The sequence below is a fragment of the Actinia tenebrosa genome, unplaced genomic scaffold, assembly GCF_029948245.1.
Source record: "Actinia tenebrosa isolate PJP-AT-01 unplaced genomic scaffold, QUT_ActTen_1.0 PGA_scaffold13__45_contigs__length_12533684, whole genome shotgun sequence".
NCBI lineage: Eukaryota > Metazoa > Cnidaria > Anthozoa > Actiniaria > Actiniidae > Actinia > Actinia tenebrosa.
In genome coordinates, this window is record NW_028292573.1 from 10,388,834 (window position 1) to 10,406,658 (window position 17,825).

General features: G+C 37.9%; 2 protein-coding genes across 2 annotated transcripts; one reads left to right on the forward strand and one right to left on the reverse strand.

Moving 5' to 3' along the window:
- The first annotated feature begins 2,550 nt into the window (after window positions 1-2,550).
- On the forward strand, window positions 2,551-10,271 carry LOC116301905 (translation initiation factor eIF2B subunit delta). The gene is made up of 14 exons (XM_089029233.1): window positions 2,551-2,642; window positions 2,717-2,742; window positions 3,450-3,758; window positions 4,791-4,851; window positions 5,091-5,179; window positions 5,626-5,717; window positions 6,368-6,485; window positions 6,854-6,930; window positions 7,300-7,402; window positions 7,620-7,750; window positions 8,318-8,409; window positions 8,649-8,734; window positions 9,075-9,255; window positions 9,856-10,271. Exons 2-14 carry the CDS (start codon window positions 2,725-2,727, stop codon window positions 10,059-10,061), a joined length of 1,563 nt encoding a protein of 520 aa, XP_088885359.1. The 5' UTR covers window positions 2,551-2,642; window positions 2,717-2,724; the 3' UTR covers window positions 10,062-10,271.
- A 699-nt stretch (window positions 10,272-10,970) lies between these two features.
- On the reverse strand, window positions 10,971-16,508 carry LOC116301906 (PR domain zinc finger protein 14). Its single transcript, XM_089028627.1, has 5 exons — window positions 16,460-16,508; window positions 14,086-14,252; window positions 13,294-13,529; window positions 12,423-12,690; window positions 10,971-11,775 (listed from the first exon to the last, which is right to left on the reverse strand). Exons 2-5 carry the CDS (start codon window positions 14,240-14,242, stop codon window positions 11,126-11,128), a joined length of 1,311 nt encoding a protein of 436 aa, XP_088884753.1. The 5' UTR covers window positions 14,243-14,252; window positions 16,460-16,508; the 3' UTR covers window positions 10,971-11,125.
- Window positions 16,509-17,825: the final 1,317 nt, after the last annotated feature.

A 17,825-nucleotide genomic window follows, 5' to 3' on the forward strand; every position in this document is an offset into this window, starting at 1 on the left:
TACGCCCAACCCGAATATGGCTATTCTGATCGTTTGAGAGGCCGTGACCCCCTTGGAGCAATTTTTCCCTACTAATAAATTAAATCTATAAAATTGATATTATTAATAAATAATAGTTAAATATCCATTATTTCCCATGAAAATATCACTTATAATTATAGATCTCTCGTTTTAAAACTAATAAAATGCGCTTAATTTCGATATTATAGATATGTTAGTCTTATGCACACATGATAAATGTAGACCGGACTAGTGAAGCGTCAAGAACACGGTCAACAGGCCTGAGTATAGCCTGCGTTGAATCCGGAATTTTTTTCGTAAAATTCGTCATACTTAACGCCGAAAATTCCGGATGCTACCCATACTAGCCTGAGTAACGCAAAAATATTTCTGGTTAAAATATTTTCCCGTCGATACGACACGTGTCTTTGATCTTCCAAAAGTTCTACAAACAAGTACTTATGAGAGTATTTTTATCTTAAGGGTTGGCCCCGGTATTTCCCTTGTCCTTTCTTAATCTTTTTAAATGCAAATTCTGAATCTAATAATATCAATGGAATGCGTCAGTCCGAAGAATTTATGACGTAAGTTGTCAAACAAAACAGGTCACGCCCTGAAAAGTATTTAACAGAAAACTTAAAATAAATGGGCGGAAAGGCTTAAAAAGGTAGTAACTTTTTCATATCCAGTAAAAGGACTTTTTCATAATCGAAAAGGTCCTTTCGTTCACTCGATGTGAACTCTATTAGACCACGATGATAACTATTTCACATCCATTGAAACTGAGTATATGAAAGGACATCGAAAGGACCTTTTTCATGGTTGAAAAGGTCCTTTCACTGGATGTGAACTACGTTAAACCATGACTTTTTTACATCCAGTGAAAGGACCTTTTTCATAAACGAAAACTTATACGTTTTGATCAACGCTAAACATAAAAAATTACATGAAATACATTTTTTTAATAAATGTTAGACGAAGCCTGCAAATGTCCTTTCTCTGGATGTCACTACATGTGAGACCATGAGGTACTCAAGTAATTTTTCATAATCGAAAAGGTCCTTTCGCTGGATGTGAACTCCATTAGACCATGACTATTTCACATCCATTGAAAGGACCTTTTTCATAATCAAAGATTTATACGTTTTGGTCAAAGAAAAACGAAAAAATAAATGAATAAAATTCAGGGACAAAAATAGTTTAGAACTTGGTTATAAGTTTCAAAGGTCCATTCACTGGATGTGAATTCCATTAGACCATGACTATATTGCACATCCAGTAAAAGGACCTATTTCTCGTTTTGATCAACGCATGCGCAAGAGAAGGAAATACAGTATTATGTATTCATGATGATTATTCTAATCTTCATGCACTTTCCATTGCGTTTAAATTTCATAATTTAATTGATTTATTGTAAACAGCTCCCATGCAGCATTTCAATTCAGAAGAATACATACTGTACACTTGATTTTACCAATCGAGATACCTTACCATGCAATAAGCAGCTGTTAATGCGGGCTGATACTGCAGCTGAGAGCCGAAGGAATATAGCAGCTCTAAATTCAAGATAATATGCTTTTAAGAAAATAGAGCATCTTATCTGGATAGGGTGGGATTCGAACCCAACACCAGAAATTAAAAAAATAATCGATTCCATTATAGACTTTTTATTCATTCACACACTTATTTACAATATTGAAATATATAGGAAAGAGATACAAATATACAACTGAATTATAATAAACCAATCAAATAATAACAATCATGTTTGAGTGTGCGTGGTTGTTGACATAGTAAAAACTTTCGAGTCGACAGCCATACCCTCGAGACATCCGCAGAGCTGAGGCGGCGTATGGACTTCGGACCTATCTAACGGAGATTAAATCCTTCTGCCCTTGGGTGTACGAATTACGTACGTAAGAAATGTCCTAGCTAACCCGGTCCAAGCATCAGGGGAGAGACTAAGGCGGCTAGACTAGTTATTGCCAGGCTGGGTGACTTCGAACTAAGGCCTCATATACTTAATTTTTTTTTTTGTAAGATTTTTTTCGAAGTCGATTATAATTATTTGAAGTTGTTGGGAAATCCGGTAGAAAATTTAAAAATGTGTCGGGCATACTTTATCTCCCCAGCTGTGTATGATCGTGGACGATTTTTCTAAGTACGACGAGAGTCCTTCTAATTTGCCCGTTCACACTAGCCAGTTTTCCGTGGCAGTCCTCTTATTCAGTTACCGCGATTTTTGTCATCTAGCCGTCAAAATGTTGTGGACTCAAGAGTGTTTTACTCAACCAAGAAATCCCACGCGGTGATTTTTCTTTTTTTTTTTTTTTTTTTTTTTTTTTTTTTTTTTTTTTTTTTTTTTGATGACAACCGCATGATTAGGTACAAGTCGCATGATAGTATAGTAAAAGTTTCTGATTTTCTAACGATCTGAAGCTAGACTGGGTTCAAGTATTTTGGATGGGACCAGAGATGGGATCGGACAAAATTTTGCGTGCCTGCAGAGTTGAGCCAGCAAATTTACAGCGGCATACCCTATGAGAGAAATTCAAAATGGCGGGCGTCGAAGAGACGAAAAACCCGACTGAAGACAACAGCATTGGCCTCAAAGAGAAAACAGGAATCCATACAACAAAAAGGTTTGTGTTTAGAAACCCTTCATTACTTAATGTTTCATTCCTCAATAAATAATATTGGTATTTTTTGTCTTCAGGAAAAAAGATGGATCGACAAGAGTCGGTAAGTGATCGTCGCTGTTCTTAACTGTGCGATTACTGTTACATGTGGAGAGTTGAAGCTTAATTAAATGAAAATCGTGTTTGTCTTTAATTTAAAGAGAGAGAAAAACAATTTTAAGTATTTTACCACAAAGAGAATAAAAATTATTAAGGATTTGTTTTTCGCTGATCAGAGCCAGAGGAGTCTGATGCAATGAGTGTAATAAATTGAGGTGATTTTTTTAATGTTTGATTGTACACTTGGATAATTGTTAACTTTATCAGATGATGACAATTGGTAGAAAGTATTTATTATGTTGTTATCATCATGCATCATCATCTCCAGCAGGTACATATACTATTGATCGTCATCATCATCATCAGGAATCAAAAGCAACGTCATCATTTGAAGTCCCTGAAAATTGCTGAGAAAAAAATACTGCTGAGATGTATTGCAATAATCATTATGTTGTCATTATGTCATCATCATCATGTATCATCATCATCATATCATCAACATGTATTGACATGTATTGATCATCATCATGTCATCATCATCATGTATCATCGTCATCATGTATCATCATCATCATGTCATCATCATCATTCATCATCATCATGTATCATCGTATCATCAACATCATGTATCATCACCATGTCATGCAATATCATTTATGTTAGTCGGAATATCACCATCAGTGATCATATTTTGAACACACATTCACACAGGCTTCAGGTCAGAAAAAAGGAAAACAGAAACAAAAAAGAAATAAACAGAAAGAAAAAAAGAGTAAAGATGAAAAACTACAGGATAAACCTGATCAAAAAGGAGAAAAAGGAAAGGTAGAAAGACAGTCATCATTATCTGCAGCTCCAGCAGCAGCAGCGACAGGAGGGTCAGGAAGTAAGACCAAACCTGCAGTACAACCAGAAGCAGCAGCAGTAGATGCTAGTGGTAACGAAGGAAGCAATAACCAAACGAAAGAACAACCTCAGAAGAGTAAAGCTGAGTTGAAAGCTGAGAGAAGAGCTAAACAGGTTCAGTATTCTAGATTAAACCTATCAGACAGGATGAGCATCATTGTGTTCATTGAAGGCTCACAAACTTAAGAGGTTCTGGTTTAGTGTCCCAGGGGGGGGACTCCGGGGAAAAAAGTACCGGGGATGCTCGTCGGACATTTTTAAAAAGACACCTAAAAGATACCGGAAGTCTTTAAGAAAGGGACGTGGCTGAATGATTTTTAACCCCTAAGAGATACCACAACAAATTACACTAGGCATCTGGCCCATAAAAAGCGCCTAAGATAAGCCATACCGATGTGCGCTTCTCTCCTTTTCCAACGCCCTAAAAGATGCCAAATTGTGAATTTTTACCCCTAAGAGATACAACGACCCCCCCACCGGGTTTAGTGTTTTCTTTTCTCTACTGAAAGGCTCAAATGTTGAACTTCACATGAGCCATATGCACATTAACAATGGAGAATGAAGAATCTTGTTTTATTTCATTTGGTTTGGTTTATGTAAAGTTCAACATTTGTTTCAGCCTTACTTTAATACCGCTTGTGAATATCATTACACCTTATATCCCCAGTGTCATACAATACACCTCTTATACCAGCGTCATCCCCACGCTACTCTCTTTGTTTATCAGCATGATGTCATGCTTGCAGCTTTGAAGTGTCCACCATTTTGAATTTAGGAGAATATCAAGAATATTATTTTGGAATTTTGGAATTTTTATAGGAATTTTGTAAAGACACCCCCCTCTCCCTACCCCCAGAAATTCCAATTTTCTTCCATATTAACTCTGTAATTTTTGTTCTTACTCTGACTCCCCCACCCTTCGGGAATTCCAAATTCCTCTGTGGGGTGGGTATGGATAATTTCTGGAACTACACATTATGCAGGAGACACAAGCAACTGAGTTAGATTATATGGATTTTAGGTCGAATTTTTACTTAAAAAAGGTAGACTTCTAGCGTTTGTTCAAAGCAATTCCTCATGAATACATCATGAGCCAACACATTCTACATTGTTGGTAAAATAAGAGTGTGTTAATGTTGTATGTAGGAAGCACAAAGAGCTGCAAAGGCTGCTAAAGCAGAAGGGGGAGGAAAACCAAAACCTGAAGGTATGATATGGATATTTTTATATTATTTTTTCCAACAATCTGAAGAATATTTATCCAAGAATATTAAGCCCTGGCTAGCTACAAGCTGTATTGTCCAAAAACAAAGAAGAAAATAGATCATAAAGAAATAATCATCCTTTAACTGATGAGGTTGACAATATTAAGAATCTAATGCTCTTTAGTTATCTATTGATTTTTAAATGGGAATTTGACATTTTAATGATAACTTCTGCCTGTAGCTTACAGACCGGTAAAAGTAGCAACAAGTCTACAAGTGGATGATGCTAAAGTACAGAAAAAAGTGGCAAAAAAATTAGCAAAAGAACAGGTAAAGTGCATATTAAAAATAGGCTAACTTTGTGGTTGGTTTTTAAACATTTGTTACCTCAGTACAAGATCTTTTGCATGAGTCTGATAAGCAGCTCTGGAATGTTACTATTACTCCCAGATGGAACCCTGAAACAACAGTCCTCTGGGCTGATCTAAGTATGGCACTGCTAACTCACGAAGAGAACCTTCAAACAACCTCTGGGCCAATCAAAGTTAGAGTAAGTCTAACTCACAGATCAAACCCTGAAACATTTACCTCTGGGCTGATCTAAGTCAGAGCACAGCTAACTCCCCAATCGAGTTGGACTTTTAGCATGTGTTTGTTTTTCAGCACTGTTGTCAGTTCTCCCCTATAGTTTTCCTGTATAGAAGGCTGCTACAACTAGAACTCTGTACACTCAGTGAATTATTGTTGATTGATGTACATATCCCTTTATCATACAGGTCCCAGTGAGGACACTATCACAAAAGAAGGTTGGGTTGTTTTCACACTTGCATCAGTATGAGAAAGATGTTTCTCTAACACAGGAATTAAGGTAAAACTCTGGTACGACTAAAGATCGTGGAGCACCCTAAAAATGGAAGGTGCTTATTTTATAGATAATATAGGAGCAGGCTCAGTTGGTTAGTGCGCAGCCTAGTCAGAACTAGAGGTCCATAATTGGATCCTCAGGAACTCCATGTCTGTTTCAACTTCTCTTGGTTCTGTGTAGCTTTAATTAGCTTTAAATACCCGTAAAAAGGAGCACTGATAGTAAGAGGGGGTAGAGGGCGAACCTTCGAGCGCATTAAACATGAGCCCCTGGATCAGGAGATTTGGGCAACCACTACCTGCATTATCGAAGTAAAACAAATTACCTTTGCCTTTTTTTATAATATATAAGACTAGTATGTTGGTATGTTGAAGACTGTGTGTGTGTAGAAGGGGGAGCTGAGGCTTAAAATTTAGTCATACCTAAAAAGTGGTGAAGCTATACCCCCTCTAAGTCCCCCACCCCGCCCACTCAATGCACCCACCCCACGCTCCCACTGAATGCGCCCACTCCATGTGCCCGTTCAAATCTTAATTCATCTAAGACTAAAAGAAATGTATTGAGCAATGTTTAGTGTTGAGTAGATGATGTCACAGACTCCTAGTGGATCAATTAACAACACTAATAAAAACTGTTTTATATTTAATGTACAGTCTAGGTACTGCTGGAAGTATTCATCCAGCTATCATTAAACTTGGAGTACAGTATGCTAAAGGGATCATATGTGGTTCTAATGCCAGATGCGTGGCTCTTTTGATGACTCTGAAAAAGGTACAGGTGTACACAAAAAAAACATCAGTATTGTGATTGAACCCTAAAACAGTCTCTGAAGTAATCTAATGACAATTCACAGATAAAATTGGAATTTAAGTGTGTTGTGTTTTGCAGGAAGGAGGGAGGTCGGAGAACCCAGAAAAACTCTAGAATCAATGGCAGAGTTCTACTCAGGCATTGAACCCAAGACTCCAGAGGGGAGTGTACTGAGTCTCTGCCACCCTTGATTCCAAGATATGCAGTACTGTTACATGAAAGTGCTGTGTCCAGACATTTTGATTGGATGATTGGTTTTTCTGGGACAATCCCATTCCTATTCCTTTCAATTCCATTCCATTTTTCATTCATGTAATTCCCATTACCAGGTCATCGCAGACTACAGTACCCCAGAACAGAAAGAACTTTCTAGAGATTTAGAAGCTAAAATCAAACCCAATATCAGGTATTTCCAAGTACTGTTTAATCTAGAGAACTAGCAAAGTAAGGTAGAGAAATGAATACGCATTATTGAATTGTATTATAATATTTCCAGACTCAGTGTCGTATGTGACTAGAGTTGCTTGTGAGTTCAGTCTCTTCTTCAAAAGTTTTCCTCCTCTGGGTTTCCTCCCTCATGTGAAAATCAACTTCTAAATAAATTCCAACTGGAATTCAGTAGATGAAGAACCATTATGTGGAAATGCCACTGCTAAATCATATTTATTTGTTATTTTATTATTATTATTATTATTATTATTATTATTATTATTATTATTATTATTATTCCCATTACTTTTTTATTTTATTTTATTTATTTATTTTTTTTTTTTAGTTTCTTAACCCAGTGTAGACCTCTATCAGTCAGTATGGGTAATGCTATCAAGTACATCAAGTTCAACATCACAAAGATACCTCCTGATATGCCAGAAGAAGAGGTGTGTATTGCAAACCATTTTGATTTTCGGTCCTTGTCAATGTAATTATGTAGTCACGTGATAAGTTTGACATACCGATGTTCTGAGAATGGATTTTGGCCCCCTCCCCCTCCCCCCAAGGCAAAATTCTGGATACGCCTCTGGGTACGACTACGAATGTGCCATATCATTTTTCGCCCTCTCGTAAAGATTTTTCATTATTATCTTTATTCTGCAGGCCAAGAAAAGTCTTCTTGACAAAATAAATAGGTTTATTCGCGAACGAATCATATTGGCAGACGAAGCCATCTCTAAGACATATGCAATAACCAAGATACACGATGGTGATGTCATACTCACCTACGCATGGTGAGTGTATTTCAGCCCTTGTATACCGTGTTACATACACTATCCTTAAGGGAGATGTATGCGGTACAACATGCCGTAGCATTGAAATGGCTTTCCATTAGAATGGTTATCATGTGAGTGGGAAACCGACTTACAGCACGTACGCACCACGTGAATGCTCATCATTAATGTGAGTGAAAACATTGCTGGCTACTTCCCGCACACGTAGACATGCGTACATGAATGGTCCACATGTCTGTAACATCCACAAAGTCCATCTTGCCGTCTATGAGCACAGATCGTATACAACATCTAGTATGACAGAGTTGCATCAGTACGTAACACTGAAATGGCTTCCCATTGTTTCGTCCAGACAATTCATCCAATCACAGTGTTGTACTGCTACCGTACAAAAGACCCCTTGCAGCACTTTGGGAACTGGGGGACAAAACGATGGGTTCCAATTGTCAGGAGATTGGACTTCTTTTGTTTTGTCCCCCAGATCAAGCTGCTTTAACGTTACATGCAAGGGGTCTATTGGATTTACCGTATTCTTGAAAACGCTTAGAACATTTTCTTATTGTTCAGTTCATCTCTGGTTGACAAGATCCTCAAAGATGCTCACGATGCGGGGAAGAAGTTTACTGTAATCGTCGTAGACTCCAGACCAAAACTTGAAGGTAACAAAATATATATACTACTGACAGTGAATTGTCATTGTTATGTGAATTATACTCTAATAACCAATAATTATACTCTAATAACCAATAATTATACTCTAATAACCAATAATTATACTCTAATAACCAATAATTATACTCTAATAACCAATAATTATACTCTAATAACCAATAATTATACTCTAATAACCAATTATACAATGGGCCGTCAATAATCAATAATGTTTTCTTTCTTTCAGGTCGTGAGTGTCTGCGTCGGCTTGTCAATCATGGTATCAGATGTTCTTATGTTCAAATCACTGCAATGTCTTATGTCATTAAAGAGGTATCATTGAAGCGTCGTTTTTTACACCAAACTCTACCCCCAACCCCCCTACTCCAGAAGTTTTGATATGTAGTCAAAGGGGCCGGTGATGACTTGTCCGTAAAGTTGTAAGTCCTTGTTTTGTGAGAGTTACGCTTATAGCAAGCCTGTGGCCCTCTTCCCTCATTCGAATTGGAATTGGAGTGTGACTTGTTTGAAGGGAGTAAAACCAGGGAATGCAGAAAGGTTATTTCCTAAGGAGAGTGGAGGGGGGGAGGGGTTTGCATGATATGGCTTTAATTCAAATGCATGATTTATAACCTTAGAAAGAACGAATGTAATATGACCTTTTGTATTTCAGGTCTCCAAGGTATTTCTTGGTGCGCATGCGCTATTAGCCAATGGTTACGTCAAGTCACGTGTTGGTACATCAATGATCGCGCTGATGGCAAACGCGTACAATGTACCAGTACTTGTCTGCTGCGAGACATACAAGTTTAGTGACAGAGTACAAACAGATTCCTTTGTTTCGAATGAACTTGGTAAGCGATAGAACTAAGGCCCTATCAGGGATATTGCTTGGTATCAATCAGCTGAATGCATCACATGTATCACACTTCTAGTATACAGTGAAGGGCAAGTACTGTCCGTCATGAACTATCGAACAAAGAGTGCTTTATTGCTTGGTATCAATCAGCCGAATGAATCACATGTATCACACTTCTATAGTACTCAGTGAAGAGCAAGTACTGTCCGTCATGTGCTATCGAACAAAGAGTGCTTTATTGCTTGGTATCAATCAGCTGAATGAATCACATGTATCACACTTCTAGTATACAGTGAAGGGCAAGTACTGTCCGTCACGTACTATCGAACAAAGAGTGCTTTATTGCTTGGTATCAATCAGCTGAATGAATCACTTGTATTACACTTCTATAGTATTCAGTGAAGAGCAAGTACTGTCCGTCATGTGCTATCGAACAAAAAGTGCTTTATTGCTTGGTATCAATCAGCTGAATGAATCACACGCACGCTGCTGCATTTAGTGAAGGGAAAACACTGACCCACGCTGTCATTTGCTAAGTTTAATGTTCCAAGAGAGTTATTTTTTAATCTTTTTTTTTTTTTTTTTTGAAAATCAGGTGATCCAGATGATCTTGTAGCCCTTCCAAAACATCATGAAAAGCATAACCTTGCAGGATGGAGAGAAATCAACACCCTACACCTCCTCAATCTAATCTATGACGTCACGCCTCCTGACTTCATTTCCATGGTAATCACAGAAGTAGGGATGATCCCGTGTACATCTGTGCCTGTTATTCTAAGAGTACAAAACCCTGAAATGTGACTTAATATCAAGTCAATATCTTTTAAGACAAGTATGTCTAAATAGACGATTCTGATTGGCTCCCTGAGAGATGGACACCTGTAAGTCCAACCGTCCAACCGGCTTTGGCCAGACCACTTCTAACATATTGACTGCGAAACATGAAAAGTCAAGTAAAATGTCTCTGGTGGCCAGAGAGGGAGAAATAATTAAATATATATATGTAAAATATCTAATGATTTAATTTGGTGCTTCGATCTTTCGAACATTTATGCTCCCTTCCCCCTCCCCTTCCTCCTCACCCTTCCCCTTCCCCATCCTACTAACCCTCCCCTTCCTCCTCACCCTCCCCCTCCCCCATCCTACTAACCCTCCCCTTCCTCCTCATCCTCCCCTGCACTTCCTCTACCCCCACCCCACCCCAACCTTTTAAATATTAGTATGCCTTACGCCTTATTTCTAATTCCTGACGCATTAGGATTTGTAAGAATTGCTGTCTGAGGATGTTCCCAAAATGGCTCTGAAAGTTTTAACTTTTGTTATTATTTTCATGACTTTACGTTTTTCATACTCCAATTTCTCGGGAATAAGTTTCTTAAATCCTAGTCAACTACAATGCACAGCGCCCCTATATTATTGTTTACATAGTTTGCCTACATCGTTCTCGAAGCTCTTCCAAGCTCTGATATAGCAAAAGCCCTAAAATTCCCAAAGTTTACTTCCTTTCATTCCACAGCATCTTAGTTGGATTTTTCAGAGAGATTCTCTTTGTGACGTTATGACTTTTCAGTCGTCCAGCTCCAAAGTGCTAAACGTCGAATGAACTCAAATGTTACACAACTGCAACCTTCATTTAATACTTCATAGTTTATTATAAATATCTGTTTATGGTATTTACAAGATCATAGTTATATTACAGTACAACCTCTATTAAGTGGCGACCTGCGAGAATTATCAAGTGTCGGTATTATTTATTTGACTGAGGTTATACAATTTGTGAATATAGATATATTGAAGCTTGGAATAACTGGAAGAGAGAAGATTTAAGCTATAAGAATTCTTAAAATTTGGGCTGAGTGCAATATTTACGACGCCATTGGAGATGTGGGGATTCTCTCTCCAACAAGACACTCAAAACTGTTTTGATGAATATCACGCAAGAATCTGGATTGGAATTCTCGATGGCACCATTCACACGAGAATGGTCCTTCTTGTCCGTGGACAGTTCGATGAAAATGAAGTTGCTTAACGTCGGAGAAAGAGAGCCCGCAAAACTCGCAAGTCCACGTCTTCGCTCTGAGATGAGTACGACGAACGTGACTGTCATGCGCGGCGTGTGACGCAAATGCGCGTCCACAGTGCTTGCACTTAAATGGTTTCTCGCCACTGTGTTGTCGGATATGCGTGCGCAGAATAGAAGACGCCGTGAATGCCTTCTCACAGTGAGGACATCTGTACGGTCGCTCTCCACTGTGTACGCGCATGTGTTTATTGAGACTGGAAGACTGCGAGAAGCGTTTGTCACACACCGTGCACTGGTGAGGTCTGTGCTTTTCGTGGACGTGAAGAACGTGAATGCGTAGTCTGTCACGCTTGTCGAACGATCTGTCACACAACGAGCACGGGAATCGACGGTCACCTTTGTCCAAGCACCTTGTGTACTTGAGGTGCTTGTCTCGATAATAGTCGTAGGCAAAGAGCTTACCGCATCGCTCGCAAGGGTAGCTGGGACTATCTGGGTGCAAAAGAGAAATGTCATACGTTAATGTCATATTTTAAAGTCGTCCTGAAGTCCAGCTTTCGTGCATATTCTATTTTTTGACTCCCGAAAAACTGTTGTTATCAAGAGAACTATCACAACATTAGCGCGCGCAGATCAGCTGGGTCCGAGAGGAGGAATTTATATAGAAAAAACAACAGCTTAAAAATACTTGCATTTTTTGTTTATTTTTGCTTGATAATGACGTAGCACACGTAACGTCGCGTCCATATTATATATATGCATATATTTATTTAATATGTTTTTACGTTTTTTTACTGTCACAGTCTTTTGTAAAGTAATTTTTTCACAAAAATCTCTAGCTTTTAAGGCGCGATTACAAGGAGCAATTTTCTCTGCAACTCAGTCGTCTCGCAACAGCGTTGTGACACAAGTTAAGTCGCAAGAGTGTTTATACTGTGCAACGGAGACGCAATTACGATTGCTGCAACTTGTCTCGCAACATTTTTTCAAATTGCGCTGTAGGTTACACGCTGCAATGCTCCATGCAACTTGTGTCTCAACACCGTAGCAAAAAAAGTTGCAGAGAAAATCGCGCTTTCAATTCGGAGTCGGAAATAGAAAGTAAAAAAGTGATAGGTTTTTCATTGTGGATGTCTTACTTGTCAATCCATCCTGTTGACTCTGTTCCTTTGTGCGTAGCTTGAGCGGCAGCCCCATCACCATTTCATAACCGTCTCCATACCACACAAGCAGTTCTTCCCCTTCATTGATATCACGTGTCGTCTCGTAGTATAATTTACTTCCTCGTTGTACGAGGTTTGTGTTTTGTTCGTTAGCGTGATGAGCACATCTTACGAACTTCATCCAGTTTTCCGGCGATCTGAGGCTGTCTATGTAATGACTTAACGTACCGTCGTCTAGGTAAACCTTGAGAAGTAAAAATAGTAAGACCATTTCGAGTATGTTAAGATTCTAGTCCACAGATTTTACACTTCTTTTCTTCTACACGGGGGTAGGTTTCGTCGACAACTTCTTCCCTCTCCTCTCCTCTCCTCTCCTCTCCTCTTGTAATACTTATACCTATATTTTTAAATATGTTACTTTACATATAGATATATATAGATATATAGATATTTTTCTTAGTACGATGTGTTTGTAAAATATAACAAACAAAAAAATCCCTGTTAATGTTCAATGCTTTAGCAATACCTGTAAATTGTAGGTCATGCCAATAAAGCTATTTCAAACCTCTCCTCTCCTCTCCTCTCCTCTCCTCTCCTCTCCTCTCCTCTCCTCTCCTCTCCTCTCCTCTCCTCTCCTCTCCTCTCCTCTCCTCTCCTCTCCTCTCCTCTCCTCTCCTCTCCTCCCCTCCCCTCCCCTCTCCTCTCTCTTTCTCTCCCTCGTTTCTTCATGTCTCTATTTTTCTCACTGCAATTGGCTGACAAAAGTCGGAAGGCCATGGTAGCAGCCTACCAATTTATTTGAAACAAAGATATCAATAAATACAAAGTACATGAGTCAGCAACATACCTCCCACATACAGACGTTATCTTCACTCTCATTCAGTTCATCTTTTCGCAGGACAACACCATTATACGGACCGAAACGAGTGCCAGATTTGATTGCTTTTTCGCCGCAAAAGACTCCATATCGATACGTCCAGCCATGGGACACACCAACAATCATTAACCCATTAGGAAGAGGTTTACTTGGAAGTTGTAGTTGGAAGGGGTTGGGTGGAGTGCTGTAGGGGTTACCAGGCTTTCCTTGAAGAGAAAACACTTCGAAATACAAAACAATTTTACTGTTAATCCTTTGGTGCAGCCCATTTCCTTTTTGTTGTCTAAGTGAACAAGAAAAATGAAAGAATCTGGAAGAATAACCGGTTTTCGTTTGGGCGTTTTCTCATTCAAAACCTCGCGAATTTCCCCTTACTATTGGTTCTTTTCTCTCTCTCTCCTTTTTTTTATTCTCCCTCTCTTTTTATTCTCTCTTTTTTTATTCTCTTATCTTTTTTCCCGTTCTGTTCTTTCCTGTCTGCTCTGCTCTGCTCTGCTCTGCTCTGCTCTCTTTCCTTTCCTTTACTTTCCTTTCCTTTCCTTTCCTTTCCTTTCCTTTCCTTTCCTTTCCTTTCCTTTCCTTTCCTTTCCTTCCAGTCTTTTTCTTATCCTTTTTTTTTTCAAAATACCAAGAAACATTTTTTTAAACATTGTTTGAATGACCTCAGCTTTAACTGACAACGCATCAAGCAAAATGTTCCTTCGCCTCTAACACTTGATTGAAATCCTAGCACGTACACACATAGTTACCACCTAGACCCACCTTGAGAAGCCGGATAGCCATCTCGTACGGGTACCACCGGTAAATAAGTGGAACAATTCCTGTAGACGTAATCCTCGTAGGAGAAACTACTGTAGAGCTGGTTACCGTACAGAACTCTGTTGAGGACTTCGTTAGTTATCTGAGTCGTTTCTTCCATCACTGCAACCCTAACGTAACACATTAACTCAGTTAGTACACCTCACTCACTCAGCAAGACGCGCAACGATTGGTCAATTTGCAGTCCATAACTTACCTTACGGACCTCACACTCGGTGAATAAGAGATTTGTATAATATGGCATAGTGTAATTACACTTGCTACGATTGAACAATTTGCATTGCGGTCCATAACTAGGTGGGCACTCCACACTCGGTTAACAAGAGATATTTATCGAGTGGCGAACTGAAGTGTAATTTCATGTGCTACAATTGGTTATTTTACGGTCAATAACTTGAATAGGGACCTCACACTCGGTCAATATGAGATGTGTACTGCACTAAGCTCCTATAAAAAAACCAATAGGAATAGAAGCTCTTGTCGGTGAACTGTTAATGCCGCATTTCAAACCAGGAAAACACAGCTCGATTTTTCGGATTGAGATTGCTTAATTGATAATGGTAATTGTAAGCAAAATAGAATAGTAGTCACTCGCAGTTTGTTCTCTCGATCAGTTTGAGACGCATTTTCTACTTGCTCATCTCAGAACTCGAAGACTAAACTGGTTCCTTACTCTAGAGAATTTGCCAATGTATGTTTTTATAAAATACAGCATTAGAAAACAATACATAACTTTATGGTACTAAGCTACATAGGGAAATTTTTGTGACGCGCTTGTAGTTATACTGTACAGCAATTTTGGTTTTTACATCGACACAAAAGATGCGGTATTTCATTTTTACTCGTATTTCTAGTCATCATTATCATCATAAAAAAGATAAGTTAAAGATCATATGATTGTATGTAATGTGCCCCCGAGGTGATCATTAGTTTCAACGACAACGCCAGCAAAATCTCAGCTGATATTTGAATTGAACTTGGTTTTCTTTCTAGATTTTATTACTACAAGTTAGATTCGTTTGTCTTAGAAAATTAAGATGAAACGACCGTTTGAAAAACCGACAGAATGAAGAAAAAAGCCGATGATAAAAAATGACAGCGTAGAAACAGAGCTTGAAGTTTTCGCATTCTGCGCACCTTGACTTGAGATGAAATGATAATCAAAAAAGCGAAAAACTTGACTTTGAGATTAGTGCAATGTTCATTTTTACAACATATTTCTTTTTTATCATTGCCTTGTTATTTTAGTTTATTTTTTCGTGTTTTTATGTGTAAAATGTATCTTGTTTTACAATACTTTGATAAGGACAACACTTAACTGACCTAGAGATCGTTTAGTGATCACGAACCAACTTATTCTTTACTATCTCTACACATATATTCGTGAAAAACTCGGTAAAAATTGTAATTTTTTTCACAAGTTAAAAACTTAAAAACTAAAAAATTAAAATTGAAAACTTTGCACTAATTTGTAAAATTGTGTTAGTTGACTTTTTCATGGGATAAATGGTATGCACTCTTCTCCAAACTGAAAAAGGAAGCGCTACTGCTCTTTCTATTTCTACTCAAAACATTCCAGAAATATTGACGCAAGTTATTCAGTTGAGTTTCCTTAGAGATTTCAATAATCTTTCCAAGGGTTAAATAAAATGAAACTAGAAACTGAATAAATACTTCATAACTTAACTTTCCATCTTTATTAAGTTTCAAAAGGAATAGAAATCTTTTCGGATCACCGAAACAAGAGCTTCAATTTAAACTAGTGTGTCGGCAAAAAAAATGCGAAAATAATTCTAGTGGCCAAAAAGAGAAAGTATATTGTTCTAACTCGTTCTTCAATCCATTTTTTTTTTTTTTTTTTTTTTCTTCTTCTTCTTCTTTTTTTCTTTTTTAAGTCGGTGAACAAGGAATTATATGTTTGTAGTCCCAGTTAAGAATTCTAAAACGTTTTGCACTACTCGTACAATAGAGTGTACTAAAAACTTGTCCTTTTATCTATAGTTCTACCAATGTTCATCGCAATCGGCGAACAGTAACATGATAGTTAGATACAGATCTAACATGATTACGATATGAGATGATATCAGTTAGTTGCTTAGTGCATGGGGTGATCTTGTTAGGAACAACTCTCAACACGTATGCATTCAATTCTCATTTTTGACCATTCAAAGAAAAAAACACCATCAAAAACTAGCATTAAAGCGTTCCTAATCTAAATACCTTACCTGCATTGAACTTTAAAATCATTTGATTTCCACTTACGGTTGCTTTTAAAATAGATAAAGAACAAATGTTGAACTCAACGTGTGATACTTACTCGATAATTACAGCAGGACTGTACTTTTGGTATGTTATCTCTCCCTTGGTTTCCTTACCACCCAGTTATTAGATACAATATTGAATTGAAGCGAAAAGATAAAGCGATGATAACGATTATAATACCTCCCCCCGTCCGCCTATTGTTCCAGGGTCTAGGTGTGGTCTTATCATCTTTAACATATCTTGATTGTTTCTGATTGTTTTTCAATCGGGTCACTTAGTAAGATGTCGGCTTTAGGGTCAGTGTTCGGGCGGATCAAGCACCTCCGTTAATTGTTCATGTGTTTTTATGAATTAAGGCGCTAATGAGATAAATATCCAAAACGTTTTTTTTCTCTGGTTAAAATATCATTTGTTTATGAAGTGATGTGATGCTCAATGTCGCTCGTATCAAACCGGAGATTAACTTTCTCAACGGATACGTTCAACAATAACGAATCTCAAATTGGAGCTATAAATCAACCTCTTTGATTTGTTCTTGTTTTTTACCGATGTGTTTCTTAAATGATTGGACCTTGTACTTATCCTGTCAGCGAGTACTAAGTTGAGCTCATTTTCTAATAGTAGTATTTTTCCACTTCCTGCTCGCTCAAGATTGTTAAGAACGACTTATAGGAAAGTTGGTAATACAGTTATCAAGGGTTTATAAGTGTCGTGGACTTCAAAAGCAAACCCTCTTAGTTCGTTCTAACCCATGTTTTGTTATACTTGAGGAGCTTTTCCCTTTGCTTAAAACAAAGCAGTGCGCTCTTTGAAAAACAAACCGTTGATAGTCAACCACGTTTAGGCCACGCCCACCTTGTCTGACAGGCTGGCGGAAATAGGAATCACTAAGATTAACTGGGAATTTTATACATTGAAATGTTCTTTAAACACCCCCTAATCTACCTTATAGCTGTTGTGAGTCCAGTACTAGTGATGAAAGAAAATTAACTACCAAAAACAAGAGCCATTTTTAGACATTTTATGCGAAGCAAGCGAAACATTTGTTGTCCATATATGCTTGCGGCAAACATTAATGCCATTGTTTTAATAGATTTAGTTTCGCTATATAGACATTTCTTAGCTTTAAGGAATAAGACCTTCGATATTCTATACCAAAGGCCGCGAAAAATAACTGCTGAAATTTAAGATTAAACTTTTTTCGTGAAAGATTTTTTGTCGTTATAAAACAGGGACGTTAGAACCGCGATATTTTATAACGAACAGCTGAGAAATGCTTCAAAAAATATGTGCAACAATAAAACATATCCCTGAATAGTTTAACCTTATTTTAAAGTTCTTAATGAAAAGTCGTTGCTGTTTTATGAAACGGAGAGATATTTTATGCCTTCGATTACAAATCGAACCAAAATGGAACCAAA

Bases quoted from the DNA above. Each gene is read 5' to 3' on its own strand.
- LOC116301905 (XM_089029233.1), top strand. The intron at 5,718-6,367 runs GTAAAACTCTGG...TTTAATGTACAG, and splicing joins TCTCTAACACAGGAATTAAG to TCTAGGTACTGCTGGAAGTA. The intron at 8,735-9,074 runs GTATCATTGAAG...TTTGTATTTCAG, and splicing joins TGTCTTATGTCATTAAAGAG to GTCTCCAAGGTATTTCTTGG.
- LOC116301906 (XM_089028627.1), bottom strand. From the start codon at position 14,242: ATGGAAGAAACGACTCAGATAACTAACGAAGTCCTCAACAGAGTTCTG. The intron at 13,530-14,085 runs GTGGGTCTAGGT...TTTCTCTTCAAG, and splicing joins TGGCTATCCGGCTTCTCAAG to GAAAGCCTGGTAACCCCTAC. The intron at 11,776-12,422 runs GTAAGACATCCA...TTTTGCACCCAG, and splicing joins TCAACAGGATGGATTGACAA to ATAGTCCCAGCTACCCTTGC.